Below are 21,058 nucleotides of genomic sequence, written 5' to 3'. Positions count from 1 at the left end.
TCTTTAGCGTACCAAAACGAATAACCTAAAAAACAACTTCAATTTTCCCGCGCATAGTAAATATCGACAACTTCGTGGTATCGATTTTTCGGTCGCATCTCTAACTTCACTTTCTAAAACGAGCGCCAAAAGAAGTATAACTTCAACAAAAGGAATTTAAAAAAATTAAAATATTTGAACAAAAAGAAAAGAAAAGAAAAAAAAGAATAGTAGTAGTAGTAGGGGAATGAAATGACGAGCGACGGCAGTTGCAGTAACTGCGACGAACGCACCCACACACACATACATACACACACGTTTAGACGAAGATGCATACAACAGAATAAGACGAAACGAATACGAGAAGACGAAGATGAAAACGGCTTTGGCATTGGCGACGGCGGGAGTAGCAGCATCGGTCCAAGAAGAAGGAAAGATTAAAGACCGAACGAGTACGCCCCCGCCGGAATGATGGATGCGATCCGGGCGCCGCCGACTCTTCGAATAGGCGGAGTCAACCACTTTTTTCGTAGCCATTTTTTTTTTTTTTAAACTCCCTTCTACCCTCCCTTCTACCCTTCCCATCTACACTCCCCTACATTTGCTCGTACACTTGCCTCTTCTTCTTATTCTTCTTCTTTCCATCATCTTATTCATCTTTTATCTATCTATTTATCTATTCATCTTTCTAACGAATAAAGATTAGGAATGCAATAAAAACTTTTTGATCAATAACAATGGGCAGGGTCCCCTGTTTCAGATTTTAGATCAAATCATATTTCTGCACGCGTATGCACTTCTTACTGAAATAATATTTCAGAATTTTTGTCATATTTTTCAACATTTATAATTTATTATTAATCGATTAGGTGTTATTGTTAACATCGGGTTTACTATTAGTGGCTCAATTAAGTTTTGCCAAGTTTGATTAAATATTCGTCGAAAGCATTATGACGTTAGTGAAATCCATGATTTTATCCCGAATATAGGTTAAGTTTTATTTTACAGTTTAGCGCTGCTTACGTATTTTTTTCGGACATATGCCAAAATTTCGGCACTAATTGAAAAACAGTGAACGCTATCGTGTTCTTATTTATGTTGTGCCAAAATCTCACCACACGCACACAGTCACACAGTCACAAACGATTAATAATAATTTAATAACATTGATTTTTTAAACCAACAACGAAATAATATTTAATATCATCGTACTAATGTGTTGTGCATGAAAGATATTGAAAAGAAATTTAAAAAAAAAAGTAAAAAAGAATGGAATTAAAATTCAAGGAAACTTTTTTCGGTCCTTTTCCACGTCATAATCATAGTCAACATAAAATGGCGATCTTTTCTTAACGCGAAATACCGTATACAGATTTGTCGCCATTGAAGAGTGCCATTTACTTCAGAGCTTGAACAATCTAAATGGTAATCCGATACCACACCCTCTTTGCAAAAACCAAAAACCTTTTCTTGACCGTCTCTCCTTCGCAGATGCAAAAATTACCCTTTGCGAGACACATTTATATGCGTCTGTGTACGTTAGTCTGACAATAAATGTGTATAGAACACATCTGTAAGTATACGTGTGAGTCTGACAATGAATGTGTATATAAAATCTGTGGGTTTGAATATGTTTGTATGTGTGTGTGTGTGTGAGATTGAAGGGTCACATAAAAAGCGTTAACAAGGATACGATGCCGAGCCTGACTAATTCTATAACTCTACCTTTTCCTTTTCTACATCTTCCACCCCCTCAACCAATCCCCAACCCCCTCCCCCCACGACTACTTCTTCATACCTGACCGTAATCATACGCCTTGTTTTTTCTTCTTCTACCATTTTGATCTTTTATCGTTAGTTCTTCATCTTATTTTACAATCATTTACGAGATATATATTCTATTTATTCATTGATCTAGAATTATTTGACAATTAAGAATGTAATTCAAGCACATAGAAGAAGGGATTAATTTGATTTTCTTTTATAAGCGTGTACAAAGAAAAAAAATAAAGCTCAAGCTTGTAAAACAAAAATGATGCAACGCGTACGCGAATAATTGATTCGAGTAATAATTATTTGAAAGGATTTTGCGAAAGATAGAAGAATATAGGAAAGTAATAATAACAATCGTAATACAAAATAAGCAGGTAGATAATACAAAAATTAGATTTTAAGATTGGAGTAATAAAGCAAAGCGTAATATATTCAAATGAAAATAAATTCATTTCAAAGCGCGCAGCAATAGTTAGACATAATAAATGATATTAATAATAATGATTGATTAAACATAGATCATGCTTAGGTTAAAACAGATTAAGCAACAATAATTACGAACGTTTGTTAATTCTAATTAACAAAATCTGATAACGAGATGTATATGGTGTAAACAATTAATCACTTTTAATGAAACAATTATACTTCAAATACTAATTACTTATGTTTAGATATTATATATATTCTTCCAAATAATATTAATAATAATAATTAAACGTTCGTTCAAATATATATCAAAATCAATTTGCAATGATCTTTCTAATCTTGATTATAAACAAATATGAATAAAAATAACTATATATTTAATGACTGACCTGTTTAAATTGATCTTCAAAGTTCCAATTATTCGGTTGCTGACCATTCTGAGGATGGTTATTATTATTCTGACTGTTGTTATTGTTGTTATTATTATTGTTGCTGTTGTTACTAGTACTACTGTTGTGGGAATGATGATGATGACTATTATTGTTGACACCGTTGCTACTGCTGCTGACGTTTAGTGAATAATTAGTTGCAGAATCTGGCCCATTTCTTGACCTACATCTTGGAGATTCACTTGACCGGGAAGGGCTGGAAGTTGTATCCAGGTGACCAATACCCATTGGTACATTTAACACTTGTGTAGTTGTTGCTGTACCAGAACAACCCTCTGCACCAACACTCATAGGCAAGGTTGTGGTTACAGATGGCGTTTGTGGAATCATTCCACCAATTCCCATATTAGGTAATGGCAACATGGGTAATGGGAACCCTTGCAAATTCAATACACCGTTGTTCATAGCAGCCTGCAACACCTCCAAGCTGTTCTTTGTTGTTAATATATCAGCCTCCGCCTAAATAACAAACAAGAAAAACTAATGAAATATTTGTTATAATCATATTTCATATTATTATTTATTTTATTTGGTTAATATATTAAATGTATAATAAGTAAATATGTATATATATATAACACGTTTCTAGAGATGGGATAATTGTTATTCATTTTTAGGGATTTGCACAAGGTTTCCAATAATTTTTCTCCAACCTTTTAAAAATGAATCATTTTGCTGATAGAGAAAAGATGATAATAGAAAGAAAATATTAAATAGAATATTTTGTTATCCTGTTTATAATCCTTCTTCTTCTTTTTATTAATTTTCTCATCCACCCCTACCTTTAGATTCACCCTTTTTCCCTCCCATACATATTCCAATCAATGTTTTATGTATTCTATCTCTTTCTCCCATTCATTTCATATTATTACTATTATTATGGATAGATAATAGTTTGATCAATTGTTTTTTATTACTCAATTACATATAAATGATATACAAAATATATGAAATATTATTTTAGTAAGTATATATTAAATAAATAATTAAATAAATTATTAAAACTAAATTAGTATAAAACAAATGTTATATTTTGGATTGTTTTGTTTAATACTAACTTCCATCCTCAGTTTGGCGAGAAACTGCGGATTGTGGGAGTTCATAAGGTTGCTTAAATTTGATAAAGGAGTTCCGGATGTATTTGATGGTAAAACCGAAGGGTGAACTGCAACCCTTGGTCGTGGGGGTAACTCTTCCCCACTTTCTTGATCCTGCAAATCCGGATCCGATAACTCCTCCTCTTGATTTGACTGAAATTAAAACATAACGACCGAAATTGTATAACAACATGTAATCTCATATTGTTACATTATTATTTATTTAATTAAAGCCAAGCTTTTTTTTTTATTTATCCATCACGGATTCAAATGTAAACGCGTATGCAGGAAAATGAACACAATTGCGAGATAATTATTAATTTTTTCATGCACAACGTATGTTGGGTCGTTGATTATTTTTTTTTAAAAAAAAAAAGAAAATACAATAATAATGGAATATTTCTATCTCAATAATTGATATTTAATTTTGCATCGTAAAATATATTAATGTTTGTTGTAACGTCATCAATGATTTGCAAGATACTTACCTGTTAAAGAAAATTTTGCACTTGTTAATTGAAATTTCACATAACGATAATTGCCAGAGGACTAAATTCAAATTACACTAAACAATATTATAATATTATTATTTTTTTTTTCGTTTGTGTTTGTTCAATTTATTTATTGATAATAACAATGAACAGGCACGTTTACAGGAACGAATTTTTAATCATTCATTTTTTCTCGCGAGAGAAAATTCTTCGCAAATTATTGATGAACCATTGTATTCCATCGCGTTTGTATAAAGAAAATTTACGTTAAAAAAAAAGAAGAAAAAAAAAAAGAAAATGCATTAATTACGAACGTTGTGCATGGATTATATTATTAGTTAACTTTTACGTCATACGATAAAAAAAAACAATCGATTATTATAATAAAATAAAAAAAATAAAAAAATACCAAAGAAATACTCGACGTGCACATAATAATAATAATAATAATAATAATAAAGCAAATAAAATCTGTCGAATATTTTTTACAAGTATCGGAGAAAAAAGAAAATTAATTCCAAAAAAAAAAAAGAAGGAGAAGCCAAAAAAAAAAAAGAAGAGTGCAACAATGCGACAGAGTGCAATAATGCAATAGTATAATAATGCGAGAGAGTGAGATAGAACAACGAAAAAAAAGAAAAAAAAAGAAAAAAAGAAATGTATTACGTTGATATGGCGATATCGATAGGACAAGCATAATGGTGAGTAAGGAGGGCAGATATCGTGGCATTAAACATTAATTAGGAAAATGGCGAAACGGTATATATAGCATGTATTAGTGTGTGCGTTATATACAACGAGATAACCACTATCGGGTTAACATTATTATGCTACGGGTGTCATATGTGTTTTATGACCGTGCCCGTTGTTCTACCCGCCAGTTTTCTGCACCGGCATAAAAATTTACAAAGTCGCATTTAATGCACAGCAAACGGAAGCGCAACCACCATAAAAAAAATATATATATATATGTAACAAAAAATTACAACTAAAAGAGAAATAAAGTAAAATAAAAACAGGGAGAATAGGGTGGGTGAGGTGAACACGGATAACGAAGAATGATTTTTATATATATGTGTGTGTATATATGTGTGTTTTTTGTTGTTTGCTTTCTACCGGACGATGAATTAATTTTTTTATGCGTAAGAACAAAAAAAAAAAAAAACAATATAATTTATTATACATTTCTCGAGTATAACAACGACGCGTGCTCGTTTCGTTCTATCGTTGAACTGTCAACGATTAAGATTCATTGCACAATGATAAAAATTTGTTATTTGCATTAGTATACCTCTTTCTCATCCCTCTTGTATATATGTATGTATGTGTAGATTTTGTTTCATTACTTCTTTCCTTTTTCATTATTTCATGTTTTGCATTAAGATAATATTTTTAATGGTAAAACATTACTACGTATATTTATTTTTATGGGGGAGAAAAAAAAAGAATATGAATATACTGGATTCTAAGATTTATATATCTATTTGTTTTTTCATTTCGATGAAAATAATTCGTACACCCTATACGTATTTAATATTTTAATATGAAATATTAGAATAGGAGACTTTTATATACCTGGAAAAATTTTTACAACGTCTTGAATAAACATTATAAACGTGCATCGATTTTAAATGTATATGTGTGTGTTGTATGTGTAGTATACACGTATATGATTCTTGATTCAAGAAGGGCCGAATTTAAAAGTGGTACTATATACGATATAGGACACCATACGAGAAAGAGAAAGGACCAAGAAATTCGTTTTCCCTGTGTCGGCATTTCGAGCACGTGTGATAATATTGACCCTTGACTATGGTGGTAGTCAAAATGGTCGAATCTTCTTCTATCTTTCTCTTTTTAATCAAATATGAATCCTAATCAAATACTATACACGTCTCTATACACCATGAATTCCGAGATCTCATCGTTCTATCCTCTTTCTATTTTTTTCCTCGATTGATTCTATTTCTTCTTCTTTTTCCTTTTTTTTTTTTTATTGGTCAAAACGCATCGTATATTTTAATATCGATATTTTTCCCCCATTGGAATAATATTGATCTGTAATAATATTTCTTTTTCCCCTTCCCATAAAAAGAATTATAATATAGCAAAAAGATATTTAATATAATTCGGATTTTAAAGAAATATTAAAATATTTCTACACACACACATGTGTGAGTATTTTTTTAATTAAATATATTTTATATTTATATAAATAAAAAAACATTAATATATAATTAAATTAAGAAATTACTATTTTTATATATATATATATATATTAATTTTTAATTAAATATATATATATATATAAATATGATAAATTGTATATTTAAAAAATGAAATATACGTGGAAAGATCGATGATGACAGAACTGTTATTATCTTCCCGTCACTTTCTCTTAAATTTTATTTTCTTTTTAAAAAAAAGTAACAAAGAGAGAGATGTTTCAAATTGAAGTTGAATATTTCTTGAAAGGGTTAACGACAGGATGCATAATAATCACGAATAAGTATTATCGTAATACGCTATGACAATTCTTCGAAGAAGTTAAAACGTAATCATCATACATATATATATTTTTGTCGATCCCCATAGAACACATACTAATAACCAAAAACCATACACGTATTGTACACGTTTAAAACATACCCGCAGAATAAGAAAGAACAACTAGTAATAACTAATATCGTGAAAGAAAGATAAGAGCGTGAGAAAGTCATCGTAGTATAGTAATTTTATTTTTTTTTTTTTTTTTCTTTCTTCTTCTTCTTTTTCATTTTACTTTTACCCGGATAAAACTCTATCACTTATTTTAGTATGGTTTCTGTTAGGAAGATTATGTTTTAACGCGTCAATTGTCAGTTTCACTCAATTTATTATTTTCAAGTTCTTCTTTCTTCCTTTTTTAAAATAATTTTTAACAATGATTTTATAATATAAATTTTTCTAATCCCTATCCGAAGAGAATATCTTTTTAATTAATTTTGTTTTTTTATTTCTAATAATTTCAATTCTTTATATATAATGAAAAATGATAGATGATTTTTTTATGCATTCAAAATAGTTGACCCAAATGGAATATACTTTTTTGATTGTCGTAGAAAAAAGAAAAAAGAAATATAAATGTATAATAAACGTATTTTCTAATGGTGTCGCGCAAAACCGATAAGAATATATTCTTAGAAAATAATATGCTGCGTTTGTTACCCACCCGCCATTCGAAAATCTTTAAACGATGACTACTTCAACTTATTGTTAAATATAAAATGGTATACAAGCTAATGTGCACACAAACGCACACACACATATATGATACTTAACGACACATATACATTGAGAACATTGTAAAATACAATTTTGTAACATTGAAATGAGTATGTTAATAATGCGATATACTATAACATATTGTTATCAGACAGTGCCAATTCTATTACTATGAAAAATTCAATGTTTGTAACGTGTATATATATATATATATAATATTATCTAATATATATATAGTTAAAAGGAAGGTAAAATAATATTTAAAGTAAAAGTAGAAACTTTATATGAATATTAGTATGTTCAAAACTATCATAACTTTTCAAACAAGTTTATATACCGTCATATTATTTTACTTTTATTTTCAATATATAAAAATATCTTCTTAATTCTTCTTTTTCTTTTCAATTCGTATAATAATAATAATAATTTCTAAACAATAAAAAAACATTGAATATTCCAGTCATACTTAGACGATTAGAAAATTGATCTCTCGTAAGATTTCGTGCGGAGGCGCACCAAAACTTGCACTGTTATTACGTTAATCACACTGACGGCACAAACCGGAGATTGGTTGTAAGGTGAGAGAGAAAGAGAGAGAGAGAGAAAGAAAAAAAAATAAAGAAATAAAGAAAGTAAGAAAGAGAGGGAGAGAGTAGCATTGTTCTATCCGAAATCTATGGGGTTCGTGAACGCGCCATGCGTGGGTGTTCTTAACGTATGGAAAATAGTTGCAAGGTAAGGGAAGAAGGGAGAGGAGAGGAGAGGAGAGGAGGAGGAACGGATCCTATGGGTGGGCCCAAATGCGACCATCTCGTTTCCGAATCAACCAATTTACATAAAAGAAGAAAAAAAAAGGATCTCCAAGTGTCTACCAGAAAAAGAAAAGGACATTAAATGAAACAATAAAAAAGAAATAAGGATTCGATAAATACATGAATTTTTAACAATGATATCAAATTAATAATTTAATAAATAAATAAATTATTGTGGTGTGTTTATAAAGAATACAATATAATATAATGTAATAAAATTAATTGGTTGGATATTAAAAGAAATTTTGTGTATAGTAAAATATTAAAAGAAACAATTGCAATAAATGATAGAATAAATAATCAAAGAATATATAACATAATAAAATAAAATATTAATTGATTGTGTGAATAATTGAAGGAAATTTTGTGTAACAAATTAATAATTAAGAAAACAATTGCAATAAATGATATAATAAATATATATAATCAAAATGCATATAATATAATATAATATAATAAAATATTAATTGTGGGGTTGAATAATTGAAAAAAATTTTGTGTAACAAATTAAGAATTGAGAAAACAATTGCAATAAATGATAAAATAAATAATCAAAGAATATAATATATAACAAAATAAAATAATTGGTTGAATATTAAAAGAAAACTTTGTTTACGATAACAAATTAAGATAATCGTAGTTCTATTTTTGTGTTTTTTAAATAAAATATAAGAACAAAAAGTACAGTAGTAATATCGTGTAGAGAAAAGATTGGAATGAGTAAAATAAAAAATGAACGAGTCACGGTTTTCAATCGTTGAATAAATTTCCTTCGGATGAGCCGAATAAATCAATAGAGGAGGAAGAGATAAATAGATAAAATAAAAAGGAAAGAAAGAGAGAGAGAAGGAGAGGCTTTAAATGACCTCGGCTTAGTACAAACCACCCAAAGCTTCAGGTAAAAGTGTCACTCTGAGCAAACAAGTGGGCGCGGCTCTATCCTTCAAAGAAACTAAAGAAAAGAAAAAAGAAAATCACTTATTCCATCTTACATTTTCTTATTTGATCTTCTCCTTCTTCTTCTTCTTCTTGTTCTTTTTCTTTTTCGTTCGTTCATTCTTAATAAATTCATCTCTCCTTCTCTTCTTATAATTTTATACGAGTAGAGTATTTTTATTAACATAAATTTGTACTCGGTAAAGAGTAAAACAATAAGAAAAGAAAAGAAAAATTGCAGGAAATGATTAAACGGTTTAATCGTCACGACGAAATTTTGTTGCTGCTGTTTCTTTCTTTCTGTTTTTTTTTTCTTTTTTTCTAACAATTTTCTAAGTAATTTTACGAAATATATAAACGTTAGAATAGAACAATGCAATTCTCTTGGATGCATTGAAAATACTTTGGGAAATATACTTTTCTTTTTGTTTTTCTCTCTGAGAAGATAAGGATACCTTAATTGCAACAATATTTTTCTGTTATTAAAAAATTCTGTTATTAAAAAATGGGAAGAAGAAGAATCATTTGAAATAGTACAACATTTTCTATCGAACATTGAAAATAATAAAAAGAAGAAGAAAGAAAAAAGAAAACAATTTTCCGAGCAGGTCGAACAAAATGTTTGCTTATCGTTGTAATTATTTAATTGTAATTGTATGCACGTTTTGACAAACTCACCCATCACTCAACCACGCGAACACACATACGCAATTAATAATATATTCATCAAATTATTATTTATACACCGAGAGACAAAATGGAGGACTAGTGTAATAGAAAAAAAAAGAGTAAGAAAACGTGAACAAATTTGATGAAAGTTTTTATAGGAAAACAAAAAGGGGAAAAAAGAATTAAACAAAAGTGCACAGTTGAACACGTATAAATTTTGACAAATGAGGCTATGGTAATTAAAAAGAAAACAATGTTATCTCGCGAGCGTGAAATTTTAAGGGGGTGAAAAAAGAAAAGCGAAATAAACTTGGCTTAAACAACAAACTTGAGTATCACTTTTGACGAAGCATTGTACTACGATATTCGTCTTTTTATTTTGTTTAAAAGTAAAAGAAAACTATGACACGTGCATGTCACGATCGTTTAAACAAAATATTTAAACTTATGCAAGTTTGTCATTCAATTTGAGGAATATTGAACTAAGAATTAGCCTGATTAGACGAACACACGCGTGGAAAAAGAAATACGAAGTAATAGAAAACTATTCGTAACGATTAAATATGGTTTATACAATATAATTGGAAGGAAAGGAAAAAAAAATAAAATACTTAAAAATACAAAAATATATTAAGGAATTAAGAAGAATAAAAACGTATCTCAAAATGAATGCTAAGATGTAGCCAAACAAATTTCAACTAAATTCGATTGAATGATAATTTGATCGATCGATTCGTATTAATATTATTTATATAATTGATATATTATTTTTAATACAATTAAAAGAAATTTATTTAGATTAAAATAAGAATATAAAAATGAATGAACATTTTAAAGTACTTACTACTACCTCAACTCAACTCCCAATAATAATAAAAATGCAAAACTAAGTGGAATAAATCAATAAAGAAAAAGACAATAATAACAATAATAATAATAATGATGACGAAAAAAGAAATAATAAGAATATTAACGAGAGGGAACGAACGCGAACTGTCGTTTCGATCATTCGTACGATTGAATCCGGCGCATGCCTTCTTCTCGTTCGACAAAAAAAAAAGAAAAAGAAAGAACAAAAGAACAAAAAAAAAAAAAAATAAAATATTCAAGTGTATACGATCATCGAGTGACTACGATTCGAGAAGACGATCTTTTCTCGGTCTTTATCGATGTGCAATAAAAGGGATACTTTAAGTATCTACACGAGTGTTCCTTTCGAAGGCCCCCTGCAGATCCCTCTCTCGTATTTGCTCCTCTCTCTCTCTCACGTTCAGAGAATATTAGAGAACGATAATAATATAACGATGGTATTAGATAAAAAGAGACAGAAATGAATGAACAAGAAATAAATATAAAAAACATAAAAAGAGATATCAAAAGAAATGTCAAATGAAATGAACAACGAAAATAAGTCAACAAAATAATTCAAATAGTGTTCCAATCATTAGATAAATTATTATAATTTGTTTAAAAAGGAACATGATCGATCAAAGTTTACTTAATGGAAATAATAATGCAATAAATAAAGATAGACAAAAAAAAAGGGAGAATTACAAAATTGGAGAATTATGATCGAAGATATATATAAAGAATGCTAAAAGAGTGAGGAAGAAAATCGAGATAATTTAACAGAGAGAGAGAGAGAGAGAGAGTATATCGATCGATTTAGATTGAGAGATTATAGTTTGGTTTCTGTATCCCTCTCCCCCATACGCCACTGACATTCTCTTTCTCTTTCTCTCTCACTCACTTGATTACCGATAGGTAAACGCAAAGATAACTTTACAAGAAGAGAACGCTGATTTATCGGCTCGTCCAAGAGTTTTGTCAGGTATATAAATTCATCGACCGCCGGAATCGTCATCGCTGTAATCGCCTTTATTTATCAATATCTATGGGAAGGGCCATCGATCAGGACTGTCTATTTAACCGGGACTTCCTGCGGGATATCGACGTGGAAACTGCGATCATCTCATCTCCCTCACCCCTAAAGTAAGAGAAAGAGAAAAAAGGGGGGGGTAGGGGTGAGGGGGAAAGTAAGGGAGAGCCCTATCTCTTCCTGCCTCTCTTCACCAACAATCCCCTCTCCCACACTTTCATCTCTGTTTATCTCTCTTTAGCAAAGATTTGCCTATTTATCTATCTCTCTCTCAGAATTCTTATTTCTTTCTCTCTCTTTCTTTCTTTAGCAAAGATTTGCCTATCTATACGTATATCTAACTCACTCACTCACTCTTAAGTAATGATTCTATCTATCTCTTTCTTTTTTTAGCAAAGATTTGCCTATCCATCTCTCTCGTTCACTCTTTAGCAAGGATATACTTTATCTATCTCTGTTTCTCTTATTCGTTCATTTTACAATGGTTCTATCTATCTCTCTCTCTTTTTCTTTCTTTCTTTCTTTCTTCTGCAAAGATTTGCATAACTATCTTTCTCGTTCTAACTCATCAACAAGGATACACCACACATATCTATGCATCTCATAGTATATTATACTATACTATATTATGGACATATCTTTTTTTTTTTTCATTAACGATCATCTTGATTTGTGTATCGATGAAAATGTCTTATAATATTGCAAAAATATGAACAATTATTTCTTTTTTATTTCCCCCCATTAGCTGTCATTATGATTTACGTTCTAAGGAATTGTCATTTGCTAAATGATTTTTATTCAATTTTTTATTCTTTCTTTCTTTCTTTCTTTGTTGTGTATGATATCGTGATAATTTTTGAAATTGAATTTTGTTTTTTAGATAAAAGTGCATAAAAAAAAAACATAGAAATATCGAATGAAAATTTGTGTAATATAACAATATTATATTAATTAATTTGACAAGTTTGTATATACAAAAATAGAAATCAAACGTCGTATAGTAATTGATGTATAAAATGTTAGTTAGAAAACTTAGTGGGGGTGTTTCATCGTAGATACCCCCTGCCATAGGAGAACCGACACGTTGCATAAGAACGAATCGATAAAAATAATTCGTCCAACGTCGTCGTAAAAAGATTCGAGAAAGAAAGAAAGAAAGAAAGAAAGAAAAAGATAGGAGAGAGAGAGAGTGAGAGAGGGTGTCAGAAATCTGGCAAACACGTGGAAGCAACGAAAGATATGACACGATCTCATATCCTTGATCTTTAATCCTGATTTATATTTTTTTTTTATCTTTTTCTTCCCAGTCTATATTTAAATTAAACTAAAATCCTAATCACAAGCTTTTATTTCAAAAGAAAAAATTTGTTATTAACATTATTCTAATTAAAAACTTTAGGTGTGTGTAGAATCTACACTGTAGATGTGTGTTTCTTAAATATGATTTTAAATTAAAATTCATATAATATACTCGCAAAATTATAAGTATTACAAAAGTAACCCACTTTGACCAACTCGAGAACACTCTCCGAAAGTATTATTATAAGTTAACGAAATCATTGCTATTCCGAAAGGAAAAGGAACCGGAAATGGGCGTGTTCGACAGCATCGTCTTTTGAACTGTGTTTTTGAGATGTAGTATTCGTTAAAACATCAAAACGATAACGAAAAGTATACTTAAACTTCGATATATAGATACGTGATGATTTGTTTAATAATAATTATTATTGAGAAATTATTTTAATCATTTTTTTTTCACATATATCCACAGAGATATTACGAATGATTATACTTATTTTCTAGTTTTTTTTTTTTTACATTACGATAAGAAAACTCGCAAATGATCGAATTTACGATGATATTATCGACAAATAAATTTGTTTACGTAAAAACAAGAAAAGGAAAACAATGTAAAAGTATTTCCCCTAAAGTAAAAACGAATAAATATAATTTCTATTTAATATATAATAAATCTAATGATTTTTTTTCTGCATTTTCAGCTTTTTTTTTACCATTCTTCCTTTACGAAGTTTTTGTTTTATTTTATTTACGTGTATACGATATGTGTGTGTGCGAGGGAATCATTTAAAAATATATAAAAGCATAAGTTTATCATGGTTACTATTTTACGATGACGAATATATTATAATTGTTGGAATATAACATGTAATAAGGAATAATAGATAAATTTATTATCGAAATTATGTTCAATTTTGTTGTCGGAAGTATTATATATATATATATCACATATCAGAAATATTATTGTATGAAATTTTATAAATGAAACAATATTTAACGATGCTTTTAATACTGCATTAAATATATCGAACACGTGTAGACAGAAATATATATAATATATATGTATATATATATATATATACAAGTATATAATTACATACTATATTTATATTTCCGTTTGCATTTATAATGCAAACTTGGTAATTACAACCAATAGATAAGAAAACAAGGCTAATGCATATATACGCATACACATATAATATATTCCTAAATTACATTAAATATACACGATCCAACCAAAAAAAAAAAAGAAAGAAACAAACCTTTTAAAAAATTTCAGCAAAAATAAAGATAATATAAGAAAAAAAAAAAATAAAAAACAAATGTAGAACATAAGAACATAATTACCCTATTACCCTAACAGTACCTGCCAATTAATTTCAACAAAATTTTACCCGACCAATGAATAAATAAGTTGAACACAAAAAAAAGTCTAAGTAAACTAAACTAAATTAAACTAAACTAAACTATACAAAAAATAAGAAAAGAAATTAATTTCGATTGAACTTGGTAAAAAGTTTCGAAGAAGGTTGGGTGGGTTTAGGGGTGAAGGGGGTGGGCTAGAATAAGAAGAAGAAGTGACAGTGTTTGTCATTCGAGTTCGAGGAAAAAGGGTTGTCCTTTCCCCCCCCCCTCCCTCTCCATGGTATATATGCTAAACCATATTTATAACTATGCAGGAAGATTCGTGTAAAGTGAATCAAAGACGTTTTGGAAATACGAAGAGAGAAGAAGACGATGCCTGGCTCCGCCAGATTTAATTAATGACCCGCCGAGTTTGATCTGCCGCTACAAAGATCCCAAACGATTTAACTCTCTCTCTCTCTCTCTCTCTTTCTCTCTCTTTCTCTCTCTTTCTCTCATTCTCTTTTTTTTCTGTCCTTTTCATTCTTTTTCTATTTCTCTCCACTAGTCTGCTAGTCTTTCATTATATTTCTTCAATTCAATTTCTCTCCGACTAATTCTCTTTCTCTTTTAACCCTCACCACCATCACCATCGCCATCACTACCACCACCATAACCTTTTGCTACCCCCTCTCATTCTTTTCTATTCTCTTGTTCATCTTTTCTCCCATTCTTTGGTGAAATAATGAAAACCGGGAACGTTTTATTTCTGTTCTACCAGCTTAAACTTCAACATCTTTTTTCGTATATATATATATATATATTTGTCTAGAATATTTGTTAACTATTAGGATGAAACAAAAGTATGTGATCATTTTTATTAATATTATCAAAGTTCAATTACAATGCAATGAATTCGTGAATTGTTCGGGGTTTCAACCTTAATATCAAAGTTTCTAATCAAATTTGTGTGCTTTAATTCTCCTCATTTTGAATGAACGAAAATACAAAACGAAAATACAAAACGAAATTTAGAAAGAGAATTGAGTTAATTTGAGGTGAGTTGAGGTGAGGGGAGGTGAGGAATTATAAATAAATTTTTGTTACGTTATCCTGAATTCGTTTGGAATAGAAACTAACGAACACGTGGGTGTATTTTAATTTGCGTCGATGACAGGACTAGAAATTCTTTGTACGTGTATCTCGTATGTATGTATACGCGTATGAACGTATGTGTGTATGTGTGTGGAAAAGAAAGAGAGGAAACGAAAGACCAGACGAAGACATCGTTGACGGACGGTGATGTCGAGCAACGTATAGTTATTTCGAACTTGACCTACATTCCCGCCAAGATTCAAACCAACGGTTCAACGCTTTTTCACGAATTACTTCAAATTTTCCTATTAAACCTTTGTGTTTCTTTTTTTTTTTGTTTCCACTCCCTCCTCCATCGTGTAATTCTTTCTTTACCTTTTTAATTAATAATTCGTGCAAGTTTTATCTGTTCATTTGTTTCCCAACATAGAAATATTGTATCATTTTATTTGCATTATCATACCGGCAAGTTGTTCTTTTGTTCTTTTCAGTGTAATAATGTTAGTGTTCGGATTATTTAAATCTTAACTATAAAAAGCAATATTAATAGCACATAGAATGAGTATTCTAAAATCTACAAATAATAATCGTAGACAGAACAAACCTAAACCAATGCAATAATACAAAGTGATATGAAATACTGCAAATGTATAATAACATATTTAAAATTCAAACTTATAAAGCAATATATTAATAACGTGTAGTTAAACAAATAGATACGTGTTCATCTGACATAAAATTATATGCATAAATAGTCTTAACAAACGTAAAAAAGAAATAGAAAATTAAGCAAACACAATGTACACCAATTGCGTTTTAAACTTTACTAATGTCAGAGATTAGGGCAATATTAATAGCCATAGGAAAATATAACTTGCGAACTACGGAGAATGACGAAGAAGATTGTTAAAAATAGGGAAAGAAAAAGAAAAAATCAAAGTAAATTAAATAAATAAAATAAAAGACACACACACAGCACACAGGGTTGTGTGGTATAAGTTTTGCAACAAAACAAGTAACAAAAGTTGTGTCAAGTAAGATTTCGAGTCTCGAGTATAGGAGGGCAATATTAATAGCGTGGGTGGTGGTACAAAGTCGAGTAGGATATTGTTAGAAAGCAAAGGGGGCTGTTTTGGGAAGATCAAGGAATACAGGGGGGGAACAGAGGGTGGGAATGAAAGAAGGAAAGAGAGAGAGAGAGTCCAAGAAGGGAGCTTCTTGCTAATGGGGTTTTAATGACGGCCAGCTGTCCGTCCATCACACAATTTTAGACAACTATCCGGTATTTCTGTATCACCATCTCTCGATCTCGATCTTATTCTCTTTATCTCTCTTTCTCTCTTACTCTGTCTCTCGATCTTATTTGAGAACAAGAGAGAGGGATCCGACCTCCCACGCGAGTTTCAAACCTCTCGAATCAATTCTCTATCTCTCTCTGAAGTATCACACGAATTATGTTTCTATTTGAAATGATTTTTCATTTAGGTAATAATTAAAAATATATAATATCAATTCTTCAAATTCATGAAATTAAATATATATATGTATTGTAATTCTTTTATTAAAATTTTGTGTTGACTAGACCATCTTTTCTATTTCGAATAATAATATTTAACAGATTTTATTTTCCAACTCGATCACAAATATGCAAAATAATAATTCTGATCATTATCATATTTTATATTAGATTGTTAATGTTTTATAAATTCAATTGAAATTTGTATTTGATTCTATCATAGAGATGACTTTTATCGTGCTATAAATATAAATAAATTTCGTGTTGTTACGAAATTCGTACTATTTGGTGGTAGGTTTAGATCGTAAAGAATATAAGTTCCTGAAACATTGCCAATAATTTCTCCTCCTTCTTCTTCTTCATCATCATCATCATCTTCTTCTTCTTCTTCTTCTTCTTCTCGAGATGTGTTTGACACTCGACGTTCTATCTTATTCATTTCCTTGACTTGGCAAATAAAATAAATGCATTCCAATTTGAACGAACGAATGTAGATAAAAATGTTTGAGCAAACGCGTACGAACGAACCATGTTTTCTTTTCTTTCATTCTTTTTTCTCTTTCTTCTTCTTCTTTTTCTTTTTCTTCTTTTTAAGTAGGCGTAGAAGAAAAAATTTATTTGATAGAACGCGCGTCAAAAGATTTATCTTCTAAATAAGATTCATATCTTACAGGAGGGAGGGGAATAAAAATCTGACCTGATCTGATCTTCCGAAAAAAATCAGAATCCATAAAGGGACCTACCTAATGGGAACGCGTACCCCCATTAAAACTCAGCTTGCAAAGAAGATTTTTCATCTCCGAAATACTTATCGAATAAAAAGCCGAAAAACATTTGAAACCGTCTGAAAATATAAAAGAAATGGTAAAGAGAAAGGAAAAAAAAAAAGGAAAGAAAAGGGCAAAACCTGTGAGTTCTGAGTTGCTGATCAAATCTGTCACAGAATCCCGTCTCGAACCCTTCGGTCGGAAAAAGGGAAAGTCTCTTGTTGAACAATATTCTAGGAAAAACTACCTGCACTATTAATTACAAATGGATAGACGGTTTCTGTCTGCATTCTGGACCCTCAGATGTGGATTGACCATGCCCACTATCCATCGGTTTTAATCTATTATATTATATTATATTATATTATTATTATACGAGAGATAGAAAGACGGTGATTTTACTTTGATCTTATAAATTTAATCTTAAACCACAAACTATTCGAATCTTTTTCATCTCTATTTTAATGAGAACAAGAAGAAAAAAGAAAATCCGAAAATTAAAATCAATTTTATTAAATCGTTCTTTACGAAATAATAGAAAATTGTTCAAATTGTTAACTATACACACACACGCGTGTATAATTAATAAATATATTCTATTATTATAATATATAATATGTAGGGAATGAAATATGCATAAAAAAATTACGTATCGTAATTGTAATTGAAGATATTATTCGAAATTTAGGAATTACGTTAAAACCTGGATTGATTGTCAATTGAAAAAAAAAAAAAAAAACAAAAAAGAAAATAATTAATAATATCGTCTATCGTAGAATGAAAGAAAATATTTAGATTTTCTAGAGTTATACTTGAATAAATTTGTTAAATCTGTAGAAAATCTATTGTCAACTAGCGCGGGAGGCCTTTCTTTTTCTTTTTTTTTTCTTCAGTCACCACCATCTGTCTGCCACATGACCAAGCATTTTATTTTTCCTTTTTCTAATTCACATCTTAAATCTACATCCTATATCTGTCTTTTCTCGTTTCTCGATAGGTTTTCCTTTTTTCTACTATATCAAACCTCTTTTTAGGTAACCATTCGTTCCTCGTCATTTTCCTAGATTTCTTTCAACCCAAATCAACTGACCATTTACTTCTTTACGACGATCAATCTTTTTTATCCATCAATACGTTTGAAAAACCCCATAAAATCGTCTGCATATACTATGTGTGCATAATAGATAGAAATTTTATATTCCATCAGATTCGATCATAATATATACAAAAGAAAAAAAAGAGCACAATTTATCGCTTCTATAAAATTCCGTGAATTTTCTTATAGATTTTCTTCTCCTCCAACCCCGTCCCCCCCCCCCCCCCGAATGATTTCTTTTTCTTCCCCATCGGAAGAATTTTCTCTGCCTGAGAAAATTTTCTCACAGGACGCCGAGTAATTTTTCTCTGACCGAAATTTTCTACAAAATATTACAATATAATAATAATAATAATAATAATAATATTGTTATAAAAAGATTTGACCAAGCGATCTAAGGACGACAGGATGCGAGAGAAATACAGAATAAAAAAATATATCGATTCGGTGTAAAATCATTTGACCGAAAATAAAAACTTATCTGGTCGTTTCTAAAAACACACACACACACACAGACATATTTTATATAAAAATAAAAATAATATATTTATTTTAAAATTACGAGAGCACCACAAAACACAGGGAAGAACCCACAAACCGAAACAAATCGATGATAAAGAGACATTAATCAAACAACAAAATCTAGAACGAAAAATAAATAAATTATTCGAAAAAGAAAAAAAGAAAGAGAAGAAAAAGTAGAAAACAGTGCAGAAATTTGAATTTAAAAAAGATAGATCGATTACCGTGACGATTCTCGATAAGTTGGTGGGTCAGCGGGGGGGTTGGGGACTAAATAGAAAAAAAGAAAAAGAAAAAGAAAAAGAAAGGAAAAGAAAGAGAAGTTAGGTCTTCTTAAACTTTGAACAAATTTTGAAACAATGCCAACGTTTAACTCATACTTCGATAACGTTGGAATTTCTACCAAAATCTTTTCTATCTCTCTCTTTCTCTTTCTCTGTGGAAACAGACAAACCATTATTTTGTCTTCCTCTTTTTCTATTTCTTTTTTTTTCCCTACGAAACGAAACGAAATCAAAGTAAGAAAAGTGATGATAGATAAATTAGAGTAGTTCCTTAAAGGAAAAAAACGTTATCCAAAAAATACCACTTGGAATTCACTTTACTGAAAGGTCCGATTATTTCGTCCTTTAAAAAGCACTATATCAAAGTAATTTACCTACCCCCTTACCAGTCGTCTCCTGACCCAACCCCCGTCCCCCACCCCATTTTCTCCACCATTCTAATCCTAGTATCGTATCCTTCCTTCGTGGTTTTTATCTCTGACGCACGTGACTCACCCTATATATATATATATGTATATCTAATGTGTCCTTTTCCCCTCCCCCCGCCCCTTTGCCTCCTCCCAACCTTAAATCTATTTGTTTCCCTGAGATAAAACGAAATAACTACTTTTCTAAAAACCAAATGATGTTTTTTTTTCTCTACTTCTTCTTCTTCTTCTTCTAGTGGATTTTTGGATTTATTTTATTTTCTTTTTTTGAACAAATGTATTACACTACCGTTTTTAAAGTAGCTGGTTGTATCATATATTCCATGTTTGTTATTCGATAGGAACGTTTTATCTTTTTTAACAGTGTAAACTCGTTGCTTGATGATGCATTCTCGTCAAAATAAAGGGGGATGATGTTTTTGTATGTGTGTAATCATCTTGTATCCTGTGTTAACGTATGCATGTATTATTTGTATGTGTTTTTTAATGCGATAGTATTAAGTATAACCGAACATTAAGTAGAAATGACATGTGTCAAAAAAAAGGTTTCTCCGGTGTATATCGAAATGGTTTTTCTCGATAAAATTTAATTTTTTATGTGTTTTTCTGATTTATTTTACATGACTTTAGACTTTAGAAAAATGAAAAGAAAAATAATCTCGTCAAAATTATAATAATAATAAAATTATCACAGGGGTTGGAGGGAAGGGGAGCTAAGATTGTTGACCAATCGTGAATATACATACGGATTCGATAAATTTCTATACACAAGAGAAAACATAATAATAATAATAATAATAAAAGTATAGCAAGTACAATGTTACAAATGAAACAGTGAGAAACCGCAAGCTGTTCCCGGTTTGGGATACTCGTTTTAATGACTTGCCCGGAAACCACTTGCATTTCCGTTCCCCTAAACCTTCCCACCCTGA

The 21,058-nt window shown here is 30.0% G+C and overlaps 1 protein-coding gene and 1 long non-coding RNA gene across 3 annotated transcripts in view; one reads left to right on the top strand and one right to left on the bottom strand.

Annotated features, from left to right (window-relative positions):
• LOC106786001 overlaps positions 1-3,273 on the top strand; it is a 4,546-nt gene extending 1,273 nt beyond the window's left edge. The window contains exons 2-3 of the long non-coding RNA XR_001381599.1: positions 2,765-2,977; positions 3,245-3,273. This is a non-coding gene — a long non-coding RNA (uncharacterized LOC106786001). The remainder of the gene's footprint in view (positions 1-2,764; positions 2,978-3,244) is intronic.
• LOC106785999 (protein dead ringer-like) overlaps positions 1-21,058 on the bottom strand; it is a 128,355-nt gene that overhangs the window by 71,128 nt on the left and 36,169 nt on the right. For both annotated transcript variants that reach the window (XM_014746935.1, XM_014746936.1), the window contains 2 exons: positions 3,686-3,877; positions 2,568-3,086 (listed from right to left, as the gene is read on the bottom strand). In XM_014746935.1, the coding sequence (XP_014602421.1) occupies positions 2,568-3,086; positions 3,686-3,877 (711 nt within the window). The remainder of the gene's footprint in view (positions 1-2,567; positions 3,087-3,685; positions 3,878-21,058) is intronic.

This window comes from Polistes canadensis, unplaced genomic scaffold, assembly GCF_001313835.1.
Source record: "Polistes canadensis isolate GaletaPanama2010 unplaced genomic scaffold, ASM131383v1 scaffold_61, whole genome shotgun sequence".
Taxonomy (NCBI): domain Eukaryota; kingdom Metazoa; phylum Arthropoda; class Insecta; order Hymenoptera; family Vespidae; genus Polistes; species Polistes canadensis.
Note: the sequence above shows the minus strand (reverse complement) of the source record. Positions and strands in the feature narration are given on the sequence as shown.